The sequence below is a fragment of the Acomys minous genome (assembly GCF_964271855.1).
Source record: "Acomys minous genome assembly, chromosome: 11".
Lineage (NCBI taxonomy): Eukaryota > Metazoa > Chordata > Mammalia > Rodentia > Muridae > Acomys > Acomys minous.
This window is the reverse complement of record NC_140492.1, coordinates 85,908,801-85,934,086: the sequence shown is the minus strand read 5'-3', so window position 1 is coordinate 85,934,086 and position 25,286 is coordinate 85,908,801. Positions and strand designations below refer to the sequence as shown.

Genomic DNA, 25,286 nt, shown 5'->3' with positions numbered 1-25,286 from the left:
ACAGCATGTAATAGATAAATGGATGGATCACTGTAAAGAATCAGTGTTATTAAAGTTTACAATCCAAAACCGACATATACGAGAGCAACAAATAAGATAACATTTGGGCACAAGACTTTTACAGTATGAGGAAGTGCTCTAGAAATTAAAAAAAAAAACTAGATATGAAAGTTTAATAGAAATGGGGAAATCTTGATAGGTGGTAGTGGTGATGGGAGGCAGAGTCAGGTGGACTTCAGTGAGTTTGAGGCCAGCTGGTCTGCAAAGCAAGTTCCAGGATAGCCAAAGCTACACAGAGAAACCTTGACTCAAACAAATAAACAAACAAAAGAGAAATGGGGAAACCTAAAATGTAAACTAAAATCTCACAGACAAATAAAAGGAAGGAAATGCCAGGCTAAATGACAAGCGTGTGTGTGTGTGTGTATGTGTGTGTGTGTGTGTATGTGTGTGTGTGTGTTGCTGTGTGTGTGTGTGTGTGTGTGTGTGTTGCTGTGTGTCTATGAGATCGCCAAGACCTTTAAAACATGGCAGTTCTAAGTTGAACATAAAATGTTCCCTCAAAAGGATTCATCTCCAGGTAGAGGTTGATCAACTCATTGAGCAATAACTGGATAATAAAGGCTCAAACTTGTTCAGTGGACAATCCTCTGATGAAGGCTTTACTGCAAGGTGGTAGGAAGTTAGAGGTGGGTGGGCACTGGTAAGAGGAAGTCCCTCCAGGCTATCTTTAAAAGGTATTTATTCCTAGCCCTTCCTATGTGTCTTTCTGTCTTCTTTCTCCAGTGAAATGTGCTCTCCTGCCTCACTACACTGTCAGAAACAAGGGAGCAGCTGGCATGGCCTTACACCTCAAACACTGGAAACCAAAATAAATCTTCCTTCCTTTAAAATGTTTTTGTATTTAGTCATGTCAGGTACTTTGTAATGGCAACAAAACTTCTAACATGGGAAATATTTAACTTGCATTTCCTGGTGGATAAAAATATCACTTTGAAAGTCTAAGTAGTCAGGAATAAGGCAATGAACATTATCCATACTGCTTAATGAAAGAAAAGAAAATCTGAGACAAAGGCAGTCAAAACTAGGAGGTATGCACAGAGAGAAACCATTCCAAGAGAAATTCAAACTGAGTGTGACTGAGTGTAAAGGACAACGCCAGAGAATACGCCTGAGGAGGGCTCATGGCATGTCAAGATGTTCCCCTTTTGGTGGCTGGTAGAATACAAGAAAGTGGTAAGCTGAGAGAAGCAGCTGGCAGGCCTCAGAGAGGCTTCCCAAGAACACTTGGCGGCAGCCCCAGCTTTTCAGAAAATACATACATAATGGTGCCGTAAGGATAGTCGATCTGCTTGAGACAGACGGACAAAACTCAGGTTTGTAAGAGTGTTATGCCTTAATTTACAGGCAAATGGAAGCTAGCAAGCAGATAAGACACTACATTTTCTAAGGACCCTTTCAATTACTGTCTTAACGTATGAGTTGCGTGAGTAGCCAAAAGAACACTTGCTTCAATATAGCAAAGAAAACAGCAAGTGCCAGAGAAGAACAATTCATTCAGGCAATGCTTAAGACAAGAAAAACGCATACACAGTAGACCTTTGTAGTGTGAAATACATTCAACCCCAAACAGTTCTGAATAAATACGTTTTACTTGACTATTAAACTGTTTTTTCTTTAGACTTCCAACTGATAACACAAATCTGCTATTTAGATATGGCTACACTCAGGCCAAAGAAACAAACCATATCTAAGTTCATGTAAAAGGACTAATATTTCTTTCATTGTATGCTGATTTCATGTAGCTTTGGAAAGGCTAGCCACCCCTCACCACCACCCACAAATAAAAGGCAGTAAATAAACAGAAAGATAAGCATCACTGCCCAGTGTTGCAACAACCTTCTACGTTTAGGAAATAACTAAGTCTACAAAGATGGGCTGGGAAAGCATGGTTCAAGGAGTGACATGTGACCCACTCAAGGTGCTTCGTTCCGGGCAACAAGCAGGCTGACAGCAGATCGCGCCGCTCTTTCTTCTCCCCCGAGCTCCAATCCCCTGTCTCATGCCCAGCTCTGTAGCAGAAAACCTGCTGAGGTTTCACTTTACTCTCTGACCTCATCCCCAATGGGTCCCAAAGATCTTCTCCAACCTTCCTTCCCCCATCTCATGCCAGTATCCCTGCCTCCAACACCAGCTGGTAACACACTGATAACACAAGAGCCGAGTATGGCCAGGTAAAAAGGTAAGGCTACTGAAGCTGTTCATCACTTCCTCTTCCCCTCTAAATCCATTCCCATGCCCAGCTCTGCAGCAGAACATCAGCAGCAACCGTTCCTGTCCCATGCTCCCACTGCTCACACATCGCCCCTGCTAACCTCCCTGGCCTCACTCATCACGGTATCCCAGCCCCCAACGACTGCAGGTAGCCCTTGCTAACCCACAGGCCACACAAAACCAGAAAGCAGGTCCTCTCTTCTCCCTTTGTTTCAAAGAGCCACTATACTAGCCTCATCCCCAGCTCTGCAGTAGAACACCTACAACAGCCTTCTTTCCCCCTCTGCCTGTATCTGCTGTGGACCCCAGACCTTCACTTCTGACTTCCCTCTCTTCACTTGTTGCTTTATGCCAGCCCCAAACTCTAAGCAGGCATCTTCCCTTGGATCCTCTAGATCCAATCCACTCACCCAACCCCCCCCCCCACGGTCTCATGCCCAGCAATATAGCCCATCTAGGGTGACCGCTCCTCACTTCCTGCCCTGCCCTTATTCCAAGGAGACAGAATAAGCATATCCCTGTTGAACATTCTGCTCTCTCCTCTCTCCTGTGGATCCTCTCAGACCCCCTAGCCTATCCCCATTCCCACAAGTCAGCCCTCAATACCCAGAAACACATTCTACTTGGAACTCCAGTGGTCACAACTATCACAACCACAGAAAATTTCCCACCAGGCAACACAGAGGCATCATTCACACTTACAAAGGCAAATCCAGAAATCAGCACCTAGACCTATAATCAACCTTATTCCAGAAGCCCAGACGCCAGCATGAAAACACAATCAATAACAACCAGGACAGTATGTCTCCACTAGAGCCCAGCTATTCTGCCACAGCACAATCTGAATATTCCAACAGCTGAAGCACAAGAAAAAGAACTTAAACCAACTGCATGAAGACGACATAGGTACAAAACCAAAAACAGTCTGAGGCTCTGAATAAAACTGTTCAAGACCTGAAAATGGAAATAGAATAAAAAAAGAAAACACAAACTGAAGGAATTCTGGACATAAAAAAAATATAGGAATTCAAACAGCAACAACAAAGACAGACTTCAAAAAAAGAATACAAGAGATGGAAGAGACAGGATCCGGCGCCTTCAGAGTAGTGTGGTCATAGACCTCTCTTTTGGCCTGCTGGCTCACAGGCAGAAAGAATGCTGTATAAATAATAAATTGAGAGAGAGAGAGAGAGAGAGAGAGAGAGAGAGAGAGAGAGAGAGAGAGAGAGAGGGGAGAGAGAATATATTTCAGGTATTGAAGATATGACAGAAGAAATGGATATGTCTGATAAAGAAAATGTTAAATCCAAAAAATTCCTGACCCCCCCCAAAAAAACCCAAACCAAACCAAACAAACAACAACAACAACAACAAAAAGGAAACCTGGGACACTATGAAAAGACCAAACAATCATAGGAGAAAATTTTTCTAAGCTAAAGGAAAAGCCTATAAAGGTACAAGAAGCATAGAACGCCAAATAGATTGAACCAGAAAAATCACCTTGGCACATAATAATAAAATCATCAAATATACAAAACACACAAAGAATATTTAAATTGCAAGGAAACAAGACCAAGTAACATATAATGGTAGACCAGTCAGAAAAAGAAACTCTAAGAACCAGAAGGTCTGGGACATATGTTGCTGATTCTAAGGGACCACAGATGACAGCCCAGACTACTACATCCAGAAAATTTTTCAATCACTAAAGATTGAGAAAATAAGATACCCCATGATAAAGCCAAATTTAAACAATATCTACCTATAAATCCAGCCCTACAAAGTGCTAGAAGGAAAACTCCAGCCTAAGGTTAACTACACCCATGAAAACACAGGGAATAAGTAATCTCACACCAGCAAAAGCAAAAGAAGGGAAACACACACACAGACACCCACCACCACCACCACCACCACCACCACCAAGAAAATAATAGGAATCAAGAACCAAAGGTCATTGATATCTTTCAGCATCAATGACCTCAATTCCCCAATAGAAAGACACATACTAAAAAGAAGGGAAGTGAAAACAGGATCCATCTTCGTGCTGCATCCAAGAAACACACCTCAACGTCAAAGATAGATACGGCCTCAGGGTAAAGGGCTAGAAGGGTTAGAAAAAATATTCTAGCAAATGGACCTAAGAAGCAAGCTGGAGTGTTCATTTTAATATCTAATAAAAGAGATTTCAAACCAAAATCAACCAGAAGATATAGGAAAGAACACTACATACTCACTAAAGGAAAAATCGACCAAGATGACATCTAAACTCTTAACATCTATGCCCCAAACACAAGGGTACCCAAGTTTGTAAAAGAAACAATACTACAAGTCAAATCACATATTAATGCTCACATACTGATAGTAGGAAGCTTTAATACCCCGTTCTCACCATTAAATAGGTCATCTAGACAACTAAACAGAAATAATGGAGCTAATAAACACTATGAATAAAATTGACCTAACAGATATCTGCAGAACATTTCACCTAAACACAGAAGAATAAACCTTCTTAGAACCTTGGGAACATTGTCCAAAATTGACCACATTCTCAGACAGAAAGCAAGTCTCAACAGATACAAGAAAACTGACATGACTCTCTGCATTCTATCAGACCACCATAGATTCAAGTTGGGTTTCAACAGCATCAGAAACAACATTAAGTTTATAGACTCGAGGAAACTGAACAACTCTCTAATAAATGAAAAATGGATCAAGACAGAACTTTAAAAATTTCTAGAATTCAATGAAAATGAGTACACAGCATATCTAAACTTATTGGAGACAATGAAAGACATTCTAAGAGGTAAGTACATATAGCACTAAGCACCCACATAAAAAAAAACTGGAGAAATTTCATACTAGCATCTTAATAGCACGCCTGAAAGCTCTAGAATAAAAAAAAATCACATCAAAAAGAGTAGATGGCAAGAAATAATCTGAAGGCTGAAATCATTAAAATAAAAACAAAGAAAACACTACAAAGATTCAGCAAAACAAAAAGTTAATTATTTGAGAAAAATCAATATGATCCATTATCCAAATTAACTAAAAATCAGAGTAAATATCCATATTAACAAAATTGGAAATGAAAAGGGGGACTAAAAAGGGGAACAGACACCAAGGAAATCCAGAGAATCATAAGGATATACTTTAAAAACCTGTACTCCAAACTAACTGGAGAATCAAAAAGAAATAGACAATTTTCTAGATAGATGCCATCTACCAAACTTAAATCAAGATAAGACAAAGAATTTGAACAGACCCATAATCCTTAGTGAAATAAAAGCAGTCATTAAACATCTCCCAAGCCCAGGGCCAGATGGTTTAAACATAGAATTCTACCAGACTTTCAAAGAAGAGTTAATGCCAATACTCAAATTATTACATAAAACAGAAATAGAAGAAGCATTGTCCATTCACTTTATGAAGCCAGTCACCCTGATACGTAAACCACATAAAGACAGAGATTTACAGAGCAATTTCCCGTATGAACATCGATGCAGAAATACTCAAGAAAATACTTGAAAACTGAATCCAAGACACATCAAAATGATCATCCCCCATGAAGTAGATTTCATCCCAGTGATGCAGAGATGTTTTAATATGTGAAAATCAATAAATGGAATCTGCCACATAAACAAACTGAAAAGAAAAAAATTCACATGACCATCTGACTAGATGCAGAAAAAAAAATCCTTAACAACATTCCTTCATTACAAATATCTTGAGATTAGGGATATAAAGAACATACCTAAACATAATAAAGGCAGTATACAGCAAGCCCATAGCCAACATCAAATTAAATGGAGAGAAATTCAAAGCAATTATACTAAAATAAGGAACAAGACAAGGCTGCCCACAGTCACCAGATCTAATCAATATAGTATTTGAAGCCTTAGCTAGAGCAATAATAAGACAACTGAAGGGGATATAAGTTGGAAAGGAAGAAGTCAAAAGTATCTTTAATTGAGGGTAATATGACAGTACACATAAATGACTCTAAAAACTCCACTGGGAACTCTTCCAGTTGATAAACACCTTCAGCAAAGTAACAGAATACAAGATTAACTCAAATCAGTAACCCTCCTATATGCAAATGACAAAGGAATCAGGGAAAAAAAAAAGTTCAGGATAGCCAGACAATATAAACCCTAATTAAGCAAATAGAAGGTTTGCATGGCAAAACTTCAAGTCTTTGAAGAAATTATTGAAGAATATATCAGAAGACTGAAAGATCTCCCATGCTGATGAATCAGTAGGATTAACAGTAAAAATGGTCATCTCATCCAAAGCAATCTACAGATTCAATCAAATCCCCACAGAATTCCAATACAATTCTTCACAGAACTAAAAGGACAAATCTCACTTTCATATAGGAACACACACACCCCCACCACCAACAACAACAACAATCTAGGATAGGCTTTAAAAAAAATAACATAAAATAAAGGAACAATAAAAGGATTACTGGAAGTCTCAGCATTCCTGATTCCATGTTGTACTACATAGCTACAGTATTAAAACCCACATGATATTGGCATAAAACAGACACATTTTTTGATAGAATCAAATTGAAGACCCAGACACAAATTCACACACCCAAAGACACCCAGTTTTTGATAAAGAAGCCAGAAATACACAATGGAAAAAAGAAAGCATCTTCAATAAATGGTGCAGGTCAAACTGGATATCTCCAAGTAAAAGAATACAGATAGATCCATACTTACCACTCTGCACAAAACAACTGCAGATGGATCAAAGACCTTAGCATATTATCAGATACATTGAACCTAATAGAAGAAATAGTGGGGAACAGCCTTGAACACATTGGCATGGAAGACTTTCTAAATAGAACGCCAATAGGACAGGCACTAAGATCTACAATTAATACATGAAATCTCATGAAACTGAAAACCATTTGTAAGACAAAGGGCACAGTCAATCAGACAAAGTGGCTTCCTACAGAGTAAGAAAATGTTTTTACCAACTACAAATTTGATAGAGGGATAATATCCAAAATAAATGAAGAACTAAAGAAACTAGATATCAAAAACCAAACAAAACAAAAGAAATAACAATTTAAAAAATAGGGTATGAATCTAAACAGAATTCTCAAGAGGAAAACCAAATGGCTGAGGAAAAAAAAGAATGTTCAAAATCCTTTAGCCAGCAGGGAAATGCAAATCAAAATTACTTTGAGACTCCATCTTAAACCTGTCAGAATGCCTAAGATCAAAAACACAAGTGACAGCTCAGGCTGGAGAGGATGTGGTACAAGGGGAACACTCCTCCATTGATGATGGGAGTGCAAACTTGTGCAGTCACTATGGAAATCAATATGGCATTTTCTCAGAAAGTTGGGAATCGATCTACCTCAAGACCCAGCTACAGTATTGGGCATACACTCAAAGGATGCTTCATCCTACCACAAGGACATTTGCTAAACCATGTTCATTGCTACACTACTCATATTAGCCAGAAATTGGAATCAACATAGTTATCCCTCAACTGAAGAATGGATAAAGAAAATGTGGTAGACACATTTACATAATGGAATGCTACTCACCTATTAAAAAGGACATCATGAAACTTGCAGGCAAATAGATGGAACCAGAAAAAAGTCATTCTGAGTGAGGCAACCCAGACTCAGAAAAATAAAGTGTGTATTCACTTCTCATTAGCCATTACATAAATGATAACGACAGTTTATAGACTCAGAGAGGTTAAGCATAAAGGAAAGCACTAGGGTGGACACATGGATCTCCCTGGGAGGGGAAAATAGATTTTATGGGCAAGAAGACAAGGCAGGATGCAAATGGCAGGATAAGGTGAGGAGAGGGAAGGGAATTAAGGATTCCCTTAGAGTTAAGGATGGGAATGCAGAGAGAGGCAGCTACAATTGAGAGGTATTTGAGGTATGGTATGGAAACCTAGTGCAGGGAAAATTCATTATATGACAGCAGTCCTAATGAGGTCTCCTAATAATTGGGATTATGGAGTGCCAACTGGCCACCTCTTGTCACCAAACTTGCATTCAAATGAGTTGTCAGCCAAGGGAGTCTCATAGAAATCCTCAAATAATCCAGCCTGTTGGTAACATAATGGCTTCCTCTCTGCAAGCTGACTGCAAAAGGTGGGGTATGCTGAAGATAACCCCCACATAACTCAATAAATATGGAGAAGTCAAGCTGGAGCCTAATGGCTCTTTCATCCCCATGTTCTAGTGTCTTTGATTTGGGAAGGTACTCTGCAAATTCCCGAAAAAGAAATGTAAACACCAACCCAGCCACTGTAAAATATGGTAGGACAATGGTAGCACAGGAGTAGCCAACCAATCTGATCTGACTTAAGGTCACCTTTATAAGAAGGGACCCAAACTCAAAACTGTTTGGATGACCAAGTATCAGAGACTAGAGATCTCAGGTAAACCAAATCCTTCTGGTCTAAAGAAAAAAAAAAAGTAACAATAAAATTACTCTTAATGATATCCCTCTATGCTCATGGAATGGTGCCTTACCCAAGCATCGTCAGAGAGGCTTTCTTCTGCGGCAGACAAACAAATACAGAGATCAACAGCCAGACAACACACACAGGGACTTGGAACACACAGCTGTAAATAGGATGTCTGCATCAAATCCTTCCTCTCAGGGCTCTCCAGAGAAGAGGAGGTGGAAAAAGTTGAAGAGCCATGGGGGATGGAAAAGGCCTTCTGAATCAACTGAGCAAGGTTTACATGAAAGCACAGAGACTAAAACAGCAAGAATACAGCCTACACCAGGTCCTCTGTGTGCATACTAAAGCTTTCAGTTTAGTATTTTTATGGGACTCCTAAGTGTGTGAAGGAGTTTATCTCCGATTCTGTGCCTGCTCTGGGGGCTCTATGTGTTTTGTCCTGTTTGGTTGTTATCTCCTAGAAGCCTGTCCTTTTCTAGTAAGAGAAAGGAAAGGAGCGGGTCTGAGGGACGGGCAAGTAGAAAAGGACTGTAAGGAATAGAAGGTGAGGAAACTAATCAAGATATAGTGTATAAGAAAATAGTCTATTTTCAATAAATAAAAAATTTTTAAATGGTTCAAATAGACAAAAAATACCTATACATACATAAATCCACATATATGTATGTGTGTATGATATATATACACACATATATTATATATATATATAGCAGAGAGAAACATATACATATATGTATATGTAATACACATACACATGTACGTATGTGTGTGTGTGTGTGTGTGTGTGTGTGTGTGTGTGTGTGTGTATTTTGTGTATGGATGCACAGCGAAAGAGACAAATTCAATGTCACCACTTATGGGTCAGATTAAACCTAACGCATAAGAGCAAAATGTAGCTTTAGGTCTTTATCCTACTGAATGGAAACATAAATAAGTATAGACTTATTAAATAAGAAAACTGGCCTGTGGCCATCACAGGTAATATGAACTTGCTCAGGAGAAATTAAGTAAATGGTGTGAAGATCCTGAATACTTGATGGTACCATGTAGTTATGTTAGAAAACTTCTCAGATTTGCTTAGGTACAATATCAGAAAAGTTAATAATCAGAATTTAGAACCTTTAAGTGTTATGAGAATATTTTTTAAAGAGCCAAGATGAAATAGCTTATCAATTGCCAAATAAAGCACCAGACGGCACTGAAGATGTCCTTGAAGAACAGTCACAGCAGGCTCTCTGCAGGGGAAGAGAAGTCATAAAATAAAAACCAGGGTTATCATCAAAATCAATGTCATTACAGGAGCGTTAGAAACCTAAACGGAAAACTGATAAAAATCACACAGGTGAATGACTGATAACCCTAAGCAGAAGCTTTGAAGATGGTGGCTTTAAGAAGTCAATGCCTTATAATAGTTGTTTTAATAGGTCAAGGGATTAAGAACAGTTTAGACATAATCCAAGAGGGAAATCCTCTATTTAATCCAACACTGGTAAAAGCAACAAAGACAACCATAAACAGCAAGACGCTTTCTTACTGCCATCTCCAGCACCACAGAATGGTTATATGAGCTAGTGCTGCCTTGAGTCAGGCATTAGTAGCATAGGAAACGGGACTGAAAGTTTGAAACTGAAAGTTACAAAACAAGGTCTTTATAGTAAATGAAAATAACAGAAGAATTGTGCAGAAAAGAAGCAAAAGATGGCTGGCAACATGGCTCCATGGATAATCCCTGTCAATCCCTGAAACTCACATGGGGAAGGACAGATCACTCACCAACTGTCCTCTGTCCTTAGCAGCACAGGTGTTTCCCCCAAATAAATGCTTTAATGATAAAAAGAAAAGCAGCTAAAGAGTAAGTCACCAATTGATATTTATAATTAATTTATCAATTTATATAAGACAGTAGGTATTTACCCATTTTCAGCTCTAAAATAACCATGCCATACTGTTCAATTTATTCTTACAAATAGAAGCACATATATCAACTATAAATTTAGCTCAAAAGATAAATTTTTAAAATGAATTGTTTATAGAATTCTGTAGTTTGCTAGTATCAATGTTTCATTCATAAAAATTAATGTTCTTTAGTTTCTTTAAAATCAAAAGTACATATATAATTTGCTGCTTTTTTCTAACTAAAAAGACATCAGCATATTTTAAACTGAAGTGCTGGGCTGGAGAGATGGCCCAATAACTAAGAGCACTTATTAGGGGTCCATGCCTTTAATCCCACCTCCCAGGAGGCAGAGGCAGATGTATCTTTGAGCTCAAGGCCAGCCTGCTCTACATAGTAAGTTCCAGAACAGCCAAGGCTACATAACAAAACAGAATGAAACAAAAAATCAGAGTGCGTACTACTCTTGTGGACAAGCTCTGTTCTGTTCCAGGACCCTTTCCAAGGAGCCCACAACCAGCCTGTAACTCTAAAGGTGTCCAGCACTTTGGGTCTTTTTAGGAGGCTGAACTCATACACACACAAACACACACACACATTAACGTACTTTTAAAATAGTAACAAAATACTTCCTAAATTATTGAAACTGATGTTTAAAAGTATAAATTCTCAAGAAAATGCTTAAATATAAGGTAAATTCCTTATGAATTAAACCTACAATGCCATAGAACACATGCAATTGACAACTTGTATTCAAACTAGCAGCGTCATAGTTTTTGGTAAAGATAATAATAAAGACATCTATGAGAATTGATTAAATTAAGAAAAAACGGAAGACATTTTCTTCAATTTAAGTAGAAAAAGCAAACAAGAGACTAAGAAAATAGAGTAAAGATAAAGATACAGTTTACAATGGCGAGCATGTTAATTAAATGCATCTCATAAACCATTCTAACACACTTGTGTTAAAATTAATAGTTTTTTATTTTAAAAGATAATTTTCCAGTTATAGTGGTTGAATAAATTATGCAACACCTCGTATAAAGCAATACTATAGTCATTAAAACACTAACGATGAATCAAGTATCTCAGAAGACACTACTTAGTCACTTCATCTCTAGCTAAGATATGAATAAATGTTTCACCATGTACTGAAAAGTAACATCAAAAATGCTCAGTCTAAGAAGGCATTTCAATGCCCCCACTTTTCTTGACTGTAACAATGTTTTTTGACATTGCAGAAAATAGGTCTATATTCAGTGAAGTTATTTGCTGAACTCAGGAGACATTTATTTTTACAAATTATCTTGGTCAAAATAATCCCGGCCCAGTCTTTAACATTCACTTCCTCCCTGAAACCTTGTACAACTTTCCCTTTTCTACCTAAGACTAGGAAGTACACCACTGCTGTGCTCATCTCTGACCCCTGGCTGAAGGCTCTCCCCCACGAAGGCTGTCCTCATCTCTTCCACTTCACTCCAAGCCCCGCTTCCAGAAGTTATCATGGCAGTTTGATACCACAAAAAAAATAAAATAAACATTTCCTTCTTGATGAAATAAAAGGATGAAAGATAAATTTTAAATTTGCTCTGTTGTTTTGCTATATTCAGTGCATGAAGCACTGAACTTTAGCAAGAGTATTCCTCTTACTAGCAAAAAACCCACCGCATCATGCTTTCTATGTCTAAGACAAGATGTGTGAGAAGCTTCTCCATTTAATGTAATGGGTATTTGTGTCACAAATACTTTCACCCACCAAACTACGTATTACAACCATGTTAAGTGAACTAGTAACGGTTCATAAAGCAAATATGAAATAAAAATTCGGTTATACGTTTAAGGTTATAAAAACAAAATCCAAGGAACTTTAAACTTATGTTCCTAAAGTTAGCTATTGGTTAAATGCATTCATGGTGAATATTTTGACGCATTAAATAATTAAACACACTGCACTACAGTGTACTTTCATCACTAGCTACACAACAATTAGAAAAGCTCTCTCCCAGACTCATTTCTTATCTCTAACTGGCAATAATCTCTCAAATTCCAAGCAGATCTGTTTATGAATGCCACATTTTAACCAAATATACATCTAGCATTTGAAAATTTAACATTTTTATAAAACCAACAAAGTCTCTGACATGAAGTTTTCAGCTGGTGATAATAATGATCCCTTATTTAAAAGGACTGAATGAGCTATAATCTGTAAGAAGCTTGAAGGAAAACTAAGAGTTGCAAATTAATGAAGAGTAGTAGCTTAGCCCACTATTCAACAGTCTCACCTCAACTAGTGCTTTAAGATGAATTAATTTTTTTTTAAAAGAGATTTCCAGGGTCACTGACATGCTTGGAGAATTAAGGCCTTTACTGCCAAGTCTGAGGACTAAGTTGGATCCCCTGAACCCACATGGTAGAAAAATGACTCCAAGCATACACAGGCAAGTGCACCTGTTGAGACACACACACACACACACACACACACACACACACACACACACACACACACACAGATATTCATTGTTAAAAAAAATCCTAATGCTCTCCAGAGACTTATGACTTATTGAAGCCTACAGACTTGTTTTGTTTTTTAACTCTACTGCAGAAACTTAGTAAATTTTCCCTTCAAATGACTTGAGGCTTTTACTTTGTTTTTTTAAATGATACAATATTTTTCCTAATCATGGGTACTAAGAGAAAGGAGTTGGGGATACCACTTAGCACTGGGAAACTTATGGAACAAAGCTGCTTGAAGGTATTATTCCTATATCAGTAATCTCTGCACTTGGGACATTTTATCAGGAAAGTGGGGTGACAGCCAGCCTGACCCACACAGTTTTAAGTTCCAGGGTGACCTAAGGTCCACAGTGGAGGAAAAGGGAAAAGGGACAAAAGAATTATGATGCCCGCAAACACTTCCAGTAAAACTGACTGACGGAGAAGCTAAAAAAGAAAGAAAGAAAGAAAAAAGAAAAAATGCAAGCAGGCAATAAACAACAGTTGAAATTATAATTTAAATCTTTAAAAAAACCAAGTGTTTCAAGGTCATAATATACAATATAATGAATGTTTTAGGGTTTTTTCTGTTTCTAATAATCAGAAAAATATGTTGACAACTATTTCTAAAATCCAGTTCCCAAGTCTTCTACTTTTCTTGTCTTAAAGAGTATAAGACAATTTTTAAGCACAATAAATACAAAACTCAGCTGGGCACGGTTGCAAACAACTATAATCCAAGCTCCTGGGCACTGTGGCAGAGGGAGCAAGAGTCTAAGGTAGCAAAAAAAGGACAGAGTGAGTTCCATGCTAGCAAGAAACTGGCAAAAGCCAAAAGGCAACACTTAGGGGATAAGAAATCATTGTCTCACTTCTGAACAAGGCTGAATACAAAGGAATGGTTCAGTGACAGAATAAATACAATTACAGACATCCCCACAGCCTCAAGACTATGAACCATTTTAATCACTTATAATCACTATAAATATGGTTGAAGTCTTCTGGAATGATAAAAATATTTAAAGATGACAAGCTAATGGAGTTTTGTCTTTGGTGGAAAAATATCTTCCAGCATGACTTTCCTTCAGTAGAAGGTGACACTGCTTTCCCAAAGTAGATCATGGCTGTAGGGCAAACAGTAGCAATCGGCAAATAAAGATAACAAACACTAGCTGAACTCGGCATGGTGTGAAGGACAAACAGATAATTTGGATAACTGAGATTATTATTTTTAAAGGTTCCTATTTATCTCGGAGATAAAAATTGTAATGTTTACCTTAAAAAGTAAACACAGGTTGTAACTCAGTCAAAGACTTCCCTCAACACTGCAAACTAAAGTGGAACTAAAACCTTATTGTACTAAGTATTCATGGCAGCCAGAGGCTGTTGGCAACGTACTGCAGGCTAACTATGAATGTGACCCAACAGAAAATTGTAAATTTATTTCAAATATGATATTTTTATATGTCATTTCTTTTGTAACTCAACTGTATGGTTGTTGAGCATGAACTTGAGATGACCAGACCTTATCAAAAGTACTATTTTTCCTCTTTAAAAAAACATTCAGTACTAATTAACTGTTAGAAGTAAGGTCTGCTGGCCATATGGAAGGGAAGGCAGCTTCTCTAAGAGATTATAGTTTTTATAACTCCTCTGGAAGCAAAGTTTCAGTAGTTAGTAATAGTCATTACAAGTACAAGGGGCGGGAGAGAGCCCATGGCTAGAGCCCTGGGGAAAGGAGATGCAGCTCAGGTACCATACAGAAGGCTTACAGGGATTACGGAGCTCCAATTCACAGCCTCTCATCTCCACCTCCTGCCAATCCCCAGCATCACCTGCAGTCCGCGCCTAGCCTTACATGATTACAGCTCTGCTGGGAGGAATGGCTGCACTGGGTACGGCTCAGGAGAAGTCTACACTGTGACCCTGGACCAGTGAAGGAAGCTCGGCACTTGACTTAGAAACGCCAACCATGTCATGTGTAACAGTAATGCCATTATTTGTTACATTCAGTATCAACTAGGCTTGAGATGATTTTGTAATTATATAACAGTATAATGATTACTATTGGGTGTTTATTGTTTTTTTGTTTTTTTGGTTTTTTTTTTTAGTGATTCTTAGGACTGAATTCAGGATCTTATACATGCTGTGCTAGGCAAGTGCTCTAACACTGAGTTAGATATTAACAGCCACATTTTGCTGATGTGGAGACAGGGTCTGAGAACATTGTCCATGCTGGCCTTAAACTTGAAAGCTCAGGTTAGCATGAACCCAGGATCCGCTTGCCTCTCAGCCTTTAGAGTAGCTAAGCATAGCTAGTGTGAACCACCAAAACTAACAAAAATAATCTAATTATTTCTTATTATATTTCTCTACAAGAAAGTGGTGCTTAATTTTTAACAATGGATTAAACTTTTGAAATCAAATTCTTTTATAAGGTGAAAGTGATCAAATTAAACAATAATCAGCCTGGCGAAGCAGCACAGTGGCCCAGGAAGATAAGCTTAGAAGTCACGTTTTATCACTACTGTATTTCCCTGGACACATTACTCCACTTTTGTTGTGCCTCAACCTGTAAAACTACACTTCAAACAAAACTCCAGAACGTCTCCACTTCATAAGGATTGAAATGAAGTTCACTTTTAGAACATCTGATAAATTATAACTGCTAAAAAAATACACTTAGCTATTAGTTACTGATGTAAAGTAAAATTCAATTTTTATCCATCTGCAGTTGCTTGAAGGGTCTCTAACTTCAAAGACTCTTACTTTTATTCTTGCTGCTGTGATAATCCTGACAAAAGCAACTGAGGACAGTCAGCTGATGTGGCTTGCGGTTCTAGGGGCAGGAACTTGGAGCAGTCAGTCCCACCACAGTCAAGATAAGCAGTGAGCAGTGAACAAATACATTAACGCTAATGATCAGCTTGCTTTCTCTCCTCACACAGCACAGTACCTCCTTCCAATGGAACACTTTACCTATAGAGAGGGTGGGCCCTCCTACCACAATGAAAATTCATTTTCTTCTGAAGCCTTAAAATAGTTCCTTTTTTCCCTAAACCTTACACTTTATGACAAACATACAAACGATAGTCCATCTACTTTAATAATAGAATTACTCTTTGTGTGTTATTTACGTGTTATGAAAGTACAACTGGGATTGTGTGTGCGTGTGGCTTACGTGCATTTTCTCAGAACTCTGATGAGGCAGTGCACTAACGCGGCACACGGTGGACACAAAAGTGATTATAGCAAGGTTGCCCAATACAACCTAATACACAAAACTCAATGACTTCATACCATCATAGAGCCAGACCTGCCTTTCATCCTGGGCTTATTCTATAATATCAACCAAAATAACAATAGCATGTTTATATCAGCATCCAAAACACAGTGCAATATTTAAATAGGAGTGTAAGAAGATATAACCAGGCATGGTGCCTATGCCAATGCCAGCATTTGAGAGAAAGTGGGAAAAGGATCACCACACACTGGGCATCAACTAGTCTCCATAAGAAGTGCCAAGCCAGCCAGGAGACTACAGTGTAAAATTGTCCCTGTCTTAAAAACTGAGAGAGGAAATATGAGCAAGATCTGGTAATAGAAAACTAGAAGATTCTGATGACTGAAAGTAGAGACAAAAATAAACAGGAGACAATCCATGTTCATGAATAGGCAAGACTCAATACTGTCACGACATGGATCCTTTTCAGGATGATTTATACTAATTTAATACCCATCAAAATCATGGGAAGAAAGGCTGGCTTGCTGGCTCTGTGGTTAAGAGTATGTATTGTGCTTGTAGAAGACCAAAGTCTGGTTCCCAACATCCACTTCAGGCAGACCGTAAGCCTGTAACGTTAGCTATGAGGGGATCTAACACCTCTAATTCAAGTGCACATACTCACAGAGACACATAATTGAAAACAATAAATCTCCAAAAGTCATAGAAAATTACTCTATAGATTTAAAAAAATTATCCCAAAATTTAAAGACAGGTAAAAGAGCTTGGACAGAGAAGAAAATATTGAAGGAAAACGAAGCTACAAGACTGACATGAATAGATTTCAAGATTTATTAAAAATCTATAGTAATCTAAGCAGTGCAGTACTGATGATAGGACAGACATAATTAATACAAGGAAAGAGAGGCTGGATATAGAGCCACAAAAATACAGTTAGTTAAACCTTGACAGACAATAATATCAAGAAAAAAAAAGGAAAAAAAGTCAGTCTTTTTTAAAAAAAAAAGTTGGAATAACTGAATAGTCACAATAAAAGGATGAACTTAGACACATGCTTAGACTTACAAAACTTTACTTATATCATAGGCTTAAATGTAAACACAAAACTTATAAGAATCCCTAAAGATAACATAAGAGACAACTTGATGAGCGTGGGTATGGCACTGACTTTATAAACTTATCAATAAGACAGTCAACTCATTAAAAAAAATTAGCTGAGGAAGCTGAAAAGATGGCTCAGTAGTAAAGAGCACTGGCTGCTCCTCCAGCTGACCAAGGTTTCATTCCCAGCACCCACCCACAGCAGTTCACAACTGTGTGTAACTCCAGTCCTAGGAAGCTAAGGCCCTCTTCTGACCTTCATGGGCACCAGGCCTACACGTGGTGTACACACGTGTGTACACACACACACACACAAAATTTAATTAAGTCTATCTGAGCATGGTGGTCTATCCTACTGGGTAATATAGTTTCCTTAGAGATTGAAAGAGTCCATCTAAAGAGGAAAGCTTTTTTGTTTGTTTTCAAGAGGGTTTCTCTATGTTATTTTGGCCGTCCTGGTAGACCAGGCTGGCTTGAACTCGCAGAGATCCACCTGCCTCTGCCTCCCGAGTGCTGGGATTAAAGGCCTGTGCCACCACGCCCAGTTGAGGAAGGGTTTTTAAACAGCAAAGTAAACAAGTCAAAATACCTTCCCTGAAACTAAGCAGGTTCACTAGGCCCTTCCCTCCAGAGGAAGCAACAAAAGCTGAATGGTCCCCTCACACAGAAGGCAGCCAAGTGGGAAGAAGGCTCAGTCAGGCCAAGCTGCAAAGAAGACTTGAGACTACCAAAGCTGCCTGGAAGAAGCAGAAACCAGCCAAGCTGCCTGGGAGCGGTTTAGACCAACTCAGGTAGGTGGGAAGGGCACTCTCCAACTGCTGAGCTGCCTGAACGCTGTGCAGTGCACTCCAGGTTCCCAGCTCTGTGAGTTGTCACCTATGCTAGGTGGGTGTGTTGGGGGAGAGGGGCTTTGTGATGTAGGTGTCTGAGTCATTTCCACTACTGTAAGATCCCTCACCCATATATTTCTGTAAGTTATCCTACAGAACTCACGTTGGACTTAGGGCTCTCATGGGTTCCTATCTGGGATGAGTAGACATGTATGCTGCGTCTTGCCAGGAAAAGTTTTGTCTCACAACGCTCCCTACAATCCAAGTACCATGACAGCAGAGTGTTTAACTGGCAAGTCCAGGTCCTAGATCTGTCTTAGAATAAAGGAAGGTGGGGAAGGTAGTAGGAAAGGAAAAGAAAACTATAAAACATGGGGGAGCTGTATATATTACAAAGTAAAAAAAGCCAATATGCAAGGGCTATAACACTGCATGGTTCCAATCATACAACATTCCAGAAAGCCTTGATTATAGTGAAAAAAGATCAGTGATTGCCGGAGGAAGGGAAAAGGGAAGTATGAATTCAGGAGAGTGAAAATATTCTTATACCATAATGATGGGTACATAGAATAATCTATTCATCCAACCCACAAAAAGTATGGTCAAAACACATTGTATGAATGAGAATGTTATTTAAAAAAAAATGAGACATCACTCTGGGGAAGTGTACAGATAATGGAGAGGACATGTAGAACAACAGAAACCTGTGCACACACACCTAAAGCTCCTCTTTAAAAAATACCTTTAGGGGCTGGAGAGATGGCTCAGCAGTTATGAGCAGCGCATGTTTTTCCAGAGGACCCTGGTTCATTTCCCAGCATCTATATCACTGCTAACAAACCAGTCCCAGGAAGTCTGAACCTTTCCTGTAGCCTCTTCAGGCCCTGTACACATACATGAAGGCAAACCACCAAGACACAATTAAAAAGTGGGTTAAGGGAAAAAAAATTCAAGGAGCTGGAAAGATGGCTCAGCAGTTAGAAGCACTTGCTGCTCTTGCAGGGGATGGGGGTTCAACTCTCAGCACCTACATGGTGGCTCATAACTGTTACAACAGACCCGGGAATCAATATCATCTTCTGGCCTCTGTACCAGACATACAAATGATACTTGTACACACACACAAACACACACACACACACACACACACACACACACACACACACAGACACACACACACGGCAAGCACTCATACACACAAAAAAATCTAAATCTTTAAACAATAAAAGCCTTTTTTTTTTCAGTAAGTGATGTTAAACGGCAGTCTATGAAATAAACACCATTATCTACATGCTTAAAAATAACTATCTATAATCATCCTGTTCACTGAAAACCTGTAAAACCTGTAATAATTCGACTGGCTGTCTTACACAGCTAAAACAAGCTAGGTTTTGTGCCTTTTTTAAAAGATGTATTACAACTGTTTAAAATGCAGTTGGCAAATTTGTACCCATATGTATCAGTCAAATTAGTTACATTTCCTCCTTTCTACAGTACAGCCACCAGCATCATTTTCTACCCCTGTCTGCTTTCTTTGTTTCATTTGCCACAGCCAACAGACTGACTGCTTCACTATAGGAGCAGCCATCAGCCTCTCCTAATAGAAACAAGCTCCCAAAAGGCAGAGATATCTGTTTTATTAACAGTTACATCCTTGGCCTATCAGTGTTGAAAAAAGCAAAGGAGTGACCGGACAAGTATCCTTTGAAATAAGAATAGGACTTTCTTAACAGTTGTCTGGTAAAACAAAGGGTATATTCATTTTGGCTAAACCAAGAGAATATTCACTTTACAAGGACTTGAAGTTGGTGTTTGTTTGTTTTACATAATTACAGAGCAGAGATAAAGGATGGTTTGTCCTCTCCAAGTATTAAGAGGGTGAAAACTTGGCCTAACTCAGGTTTCAGGGTACTGCCATTGGGATGTGATTAGAATTAGGCAAGGCCATCACAGCAGAGTTCCTGTAATTAAAGCAAGAAAAGAAATGACAGGACGCACACATTAAACACACACACATCCCAACTCTTGCCATATGACTTCCTGAAACACTTGACTACTGCCAGCAAAGCCATCACTAGATAAGGTCCCTCTACCTTGGACCAGACTGAACCACAAAATCATTTCTCACAATTTACAGTCTGTGGCACTATGATATTAGCAACGGGAAACAGAATCATGCATGTGGTACATACGGAGTAAAAAGATAGTTTACACTTGTTTTTTTTTCTACAAAGGTGGTCAGGAATGACTAGCTGAATAACCAAACACTAACTGGAGAAGTCTCTAACACAGCATTGGCCAGGCCTCTTGATGGAAAAAGGAGCAAAGAAGAATCTCAGGGAAGGAAATCAGAGAACTTCAGAAGACACTCAAACTTCTGCCCTCCATGCTCAGTGCAGAACCTAGGTAGAGCGCGTCCTTCAAACTGCATGCCTGACTCTAATTCCAATGCAAAGGAACTTTTAATAAATACACCCACTTTTCTTAGCCTCCCAACTTTCTAAGGATGGTTTGAAGACTGCTCGTTTCAGACTTAACTACAGAATTTATTACAAATAAAATTCAGAGTTGAGAGTGATGGCTCATGCATTAATCCCAGCACTTCGGAGGCTGAAGCAAGGCGGCAGGGAGCTCAAGGCCAGCTCGACCTAATGAGTAAGAACCTGCTTCAAAACAAAAAGACTAGGAAATTGCACCACTGAATAATGCAGTCCAACTCTACATTTTTATCAAGAATCATATGTAACCTTTTTTTTTTTGAGGCTGAGTCTCCCTATGTAGACCTGAACAGTATGAAATTCACTGTATATTAGGCTGGCCTCAAACTCACAGACCCTACGCTGGGACTAAAGGTATGCACTACCAAGCCCAAGCATTCTTAAGTAAGCTCAAGTACACCAACACTCTTTCCAGGTTAATTAGATGTCACCTATTCCTTGACTCTCCAAGCACATTGCATGTACTTCTCTCATAGCACATACCACATTCTCTCTTTCCAGCTCTACTCCTTGCCAACTCTGACTATGGCAATGCTGTCCATCTCCCCACAGCTATGAAGTGCTCCATTGACTAAACAAGACACTAGGCACCAGCTCTAATGGGTTACTGCTTTCCCACAAAGTAATATGAATGCAAGATTTCCATCACAACAGAAAGCAAAACAAATCAGTATACCTTTAGTAAATTGTTTATCGAATACTTTCACAAACTGAAAGAAAAAAATGTAGTCTATAGACAAGCCTACTGTCATTTGTTCATAATACAAGAAACTGACATACACAGCACATCTTTCAAGGTTGGGACTACATACCATATCAGAGGATGAGAGGGCAGAATAAATGTATAACCAATTAAAAAACAATAAAACCATAATGTCCACTGTAGGGTAACATTTATAAGACAGTAGTGAAATACTTGGCCTAACATAAGGACAAAGATTCTAAGATGACACATGATGTGTGTGTGTGTGTGTGTGTGTGTGTGTGTGTGTGTGTATAATTTATTTTTTAAAAAGGAAATAAAGGGGCAAGGAAACTGGATTAAATCTTAATCAGAAACATGTATATATCATGAAACAAAGTTCTAAGTTACTGAGAGTGAAAAATTGGAAGATGACTAACAGCCAATTCTATATCTTTTGTCAGGAATCTAGAATTCCTTAAAGAGTTGAGTAACCTCACTAAATTCATGTGACTAATGGGCAGAATCTAGGCCTAAAGAGCTCATGTGTAGTGCTCTTCCCATATGTGGTTGCAAATGAAAAGAAGCTGTAGCCTAAAGTCAGCCCATCCTCACTTTATTCAACTCTTAAGACTTTTTTCTAAAATAAGGATTGCAAACACTGACTGCAATTATGTACACAAACATGATCATCTTCATAGCTGCGAACAACTTCAAGTAACCAAAAACAAGACAGATCAATGTCACAATGGAGACAGCTAACTACCAGGCCTCCCATAGTAAAAAATCACCATGAGATTAGCTGAAAACATGCCTACTTCTTTGGTGCTTCCAGAATGGTCTGTGGAACTCGGAGTACAGAGAACAGTTCTAACTCAGCTTCTCTTTGACTACCCTGAACTTAAGAATTCTATGTGGATACTATCATCAACCTCCCAGACTAAGTAAAAAAATGTCCACTTAAGAAACTGAGATCAAGTTCATCAGATATTTCAAGTGTATCATTGCCTATGTCTGAATGCCACCTTCTTCCTTGTGTAAAATTTGAAGGGATGGGGAGACTGACTAGATCTTGATTCCTTCCAGTGCTAATGTTCCCTCTCTAATTTCTTTATGCCAAATGAAAACAGAGCTCTCTTAAGGAATGTAAGACATATTATTCTGAGACTTAAAACATTTAAAAAAAAAAAAAAAGCACTGCTGAAAGAAACGTAAGCCACCTGGTAGAGTGCAACTGGAAACAGAGGACTTTTAATCATCACACACAACAGCTAAAACTGGCAATATGTGATCCTGAAAAAAAAAAAAAAGGCAAGACCAAACAGAGTAGTGGCAAGTATCTTTGATCCCAGCACTTCGGAAGCAGAGGCAGACAGATCTCTGGATGGGAGGACAGGCTGGTGTATACAAAACGAAAGCATCATGGTCAACTGAAGCTAGAATCCAAGGCAGAAGCCCCTACAGATGAGGGTTTGGCCAATGGCCTGTTCAACTTTACCGGAACCCTGTGATCTTAGAAACAGCAAGTCTTGTTTTTCAAATCCTTTTACGTCCCAGAAAAAGCTACCACACCTACAGAACCACGTACCCTCCTCCCATTTTCCTACAATAAAGCCAAACCTAGACTTTTCAAAATCAGTGTTCATTTCATAAGTTAACTGCTGAATGGTATGATCAATCAACACCCACCAATAAAAAGTCAGCTTCTTATCCAAAGTTGATAAGATTTTTTTTTCTACAAGTCGCTGAACTTTGTCCTTCAGCCTAAAACAGCACAAGGGCTCTCAGAATAACTGACCTCACAGTAAAATACCCTTTTGTTACTCCTTTCTGTCCTACCTTCCTGTACCAAATTATTTTCACCTAATCTATAAGGCACTACTTAGAAATATTATGACTGAGGCTATTCTCCCTAGGGCAACAGATATTCACAATAGAAAACTTCAAATTTTCCTTTCGAGTTAAATCTGTTGGTACTTAACTTGGACTTTTTTTTTTTTTTTAGAGTGGCATTATTACCAGCTCTGAAATAGCTGAGTTTTAAAGAGAAGCCAATTTAAGTGCCTGGTGTTGCTTGCCTCCAAGGAGACAGGTAGTGTTCAAAAGGTAACTTTCTATGTCCTTAAATTCTTGGCCACAAGCCTGCAGCAGGAAAAGGTGGTTGGGACAAGGTGATGAGTTGAGCAAGGTCATCCGTGGGCTACCTGGTGCCACAGGCCATACAGGAAGGCAAGCTACTCAATGTGTGTCCTCCGGCAGACCCGCCCCTCCCGCGACCCCTCAGGTCCCTTAGGCAGCCTAGTACCCCTGCGACGGCCGCGAGCACGTTGGGCAGGTGAGGGGTCCTGTCAGCAGTTGATCCCAACGCTCCAGTAGGTTCCATTCTGAGCAGGGAGCATCCACCGGCTCCCTTCCACAGACTGACCTCCCCGCCCTTTCCTCCTGAAGGTTGCCCCCTCTGGTCCTCACAGGACTCACCATAACGCCCAGAACAGGTCGTGGGATAGACACTCTAGAGTCGCCGGGACAGTCCGGAATCTCCCCTCCTGGTTCTGCAAAACGGACCTCTGGAAACCGCGAGGGAAAAGGTCTTCCGGCTCTGCCGGAAGTCCTGCCCGCGCGGGACAGGAAGTTCCTCCTTCTCCTGACCGCCGGCGACCCCACGCCACGCAGAGGAGGAGGAGACGCAAGGCGTCCTCTAAAGCTACTTCCGCGGGTGCCGGGCTCGGGCGGGGGAGGGCGGGGCTGACCTTGAGAGCGAAGGGGCGCAGGCGCACAGGTAGGTGGGCGTGGCGCTGTGCCTAGCCCTTGGGATGCCTAGGTAGCTTTGGTACTTTCCACAGGGGCCGGTGGTCCTGTCTGTGTTGGAACTGGCATCTGCTGGGCGGGTGTAGACCTCCTACCTGTCGGTTTAGCGAAGATAAAGAGCATCCTAGGCTGTATTCGTGCTGAGATAGTTCAGAAATTGTCTAGCTCAGCCAGCGCCCTTTCTGTCTTTCAGTTTCCCTTATGCAGTACCTTGGAGTCTCGGTAAAACCCCACGTCCTGCCTAAGCACCATCCTCTCTTAGGTCAGTGGACTGTGACCTTTAGAAGTTCTTCGCTCTCCACGGATGCCAGCTGAAACCAGAAGATATCTATCAAGAACAGAAGACCTAAGAAGAAAATTCAGTATGGCCAATTACTACTTACTTAATCCCAATATGAACAGAAAAAAGCATCACATGAAGTGAAATTCTCATATATGTAAGCATATATGTGCTTTGCGACCCTCCCCCACCCTCCAAATATGTCCCGGTGAACTCTGCCTTTTTTTTTTTTTTTAATTGCTATGGGATTTAACCCTGGAGACGTTTGAAATAACTACACAGAGCGTCTTTGACCCAGAAACATACCCCACAGTTTGAGAAGCCATACAGAAACTTTCCTTAACTCCCCCTTCTCCGTGAGATAGCTTTTTATCATCATGTGGTTTTGTTATGGGTTCGGAACTGGGGAGGGAGGAAATTCATCCTCAGCAGGCAAGGTTGGGCAGAGGAGTACCCGGAAGTAATGCCGTTCAACCTCTAAATGGCCCAAAGACCCTGGGAGTCCTTTCAAGCCACCCAAAGAAGTTTAAATGGGGCTGTTTGAAAAGGGTATGGAGACAAAATTTATGCCTTATGTTTGTTAGTTTTTAATTGGGGGCGGAGTAAATAGGGTGACGGGTGATAAAGAAGTTATAAGAAATGACAGAAGCTGCTGCAAGCCCAATGGCCTCGAGGAATGGTTTTTGAAACAGAGTCTGCAGCTGATCAATCCAGAACGTCCCCAAGGGT

General features: G+C 39.6%; 1 protein-coding gene across 3 annotated transcripts in view; it reads right to left on the bottom strand.

Annotated features, from left to right (window-relative positions):
- TMEM161B (transmembrane protein 161B) overlaps positions 1-24,181 on the bottom strand; it is an 81,681-nt gene extending 57,500 nt beyond the window's left edge. The window contains exon 1 of one of the 3 annotated variants that reach the window (XM_084800719.1): positions 23,948-24,181. Coding sequence is in view for 1 of the 3 variants with exons in the window: in XM_084800717.1 (XP_084656843.1) it covers positions 23,948-23,950 (3 nt within the window). In the remaining 2 variants the exon portion in view is untranslated. Of the gene's footprint in view, positions 1-18,048; positions 18,072-23,947 lie in introns of those variants that run through there. The other 2 variants (XM_084800717.1, XM_084800715.1) reach the window with 2 other exon arrangements.
- Between the last annotated feature and the right edge of the window lie 1,105 nt (positions 24,182-25,286).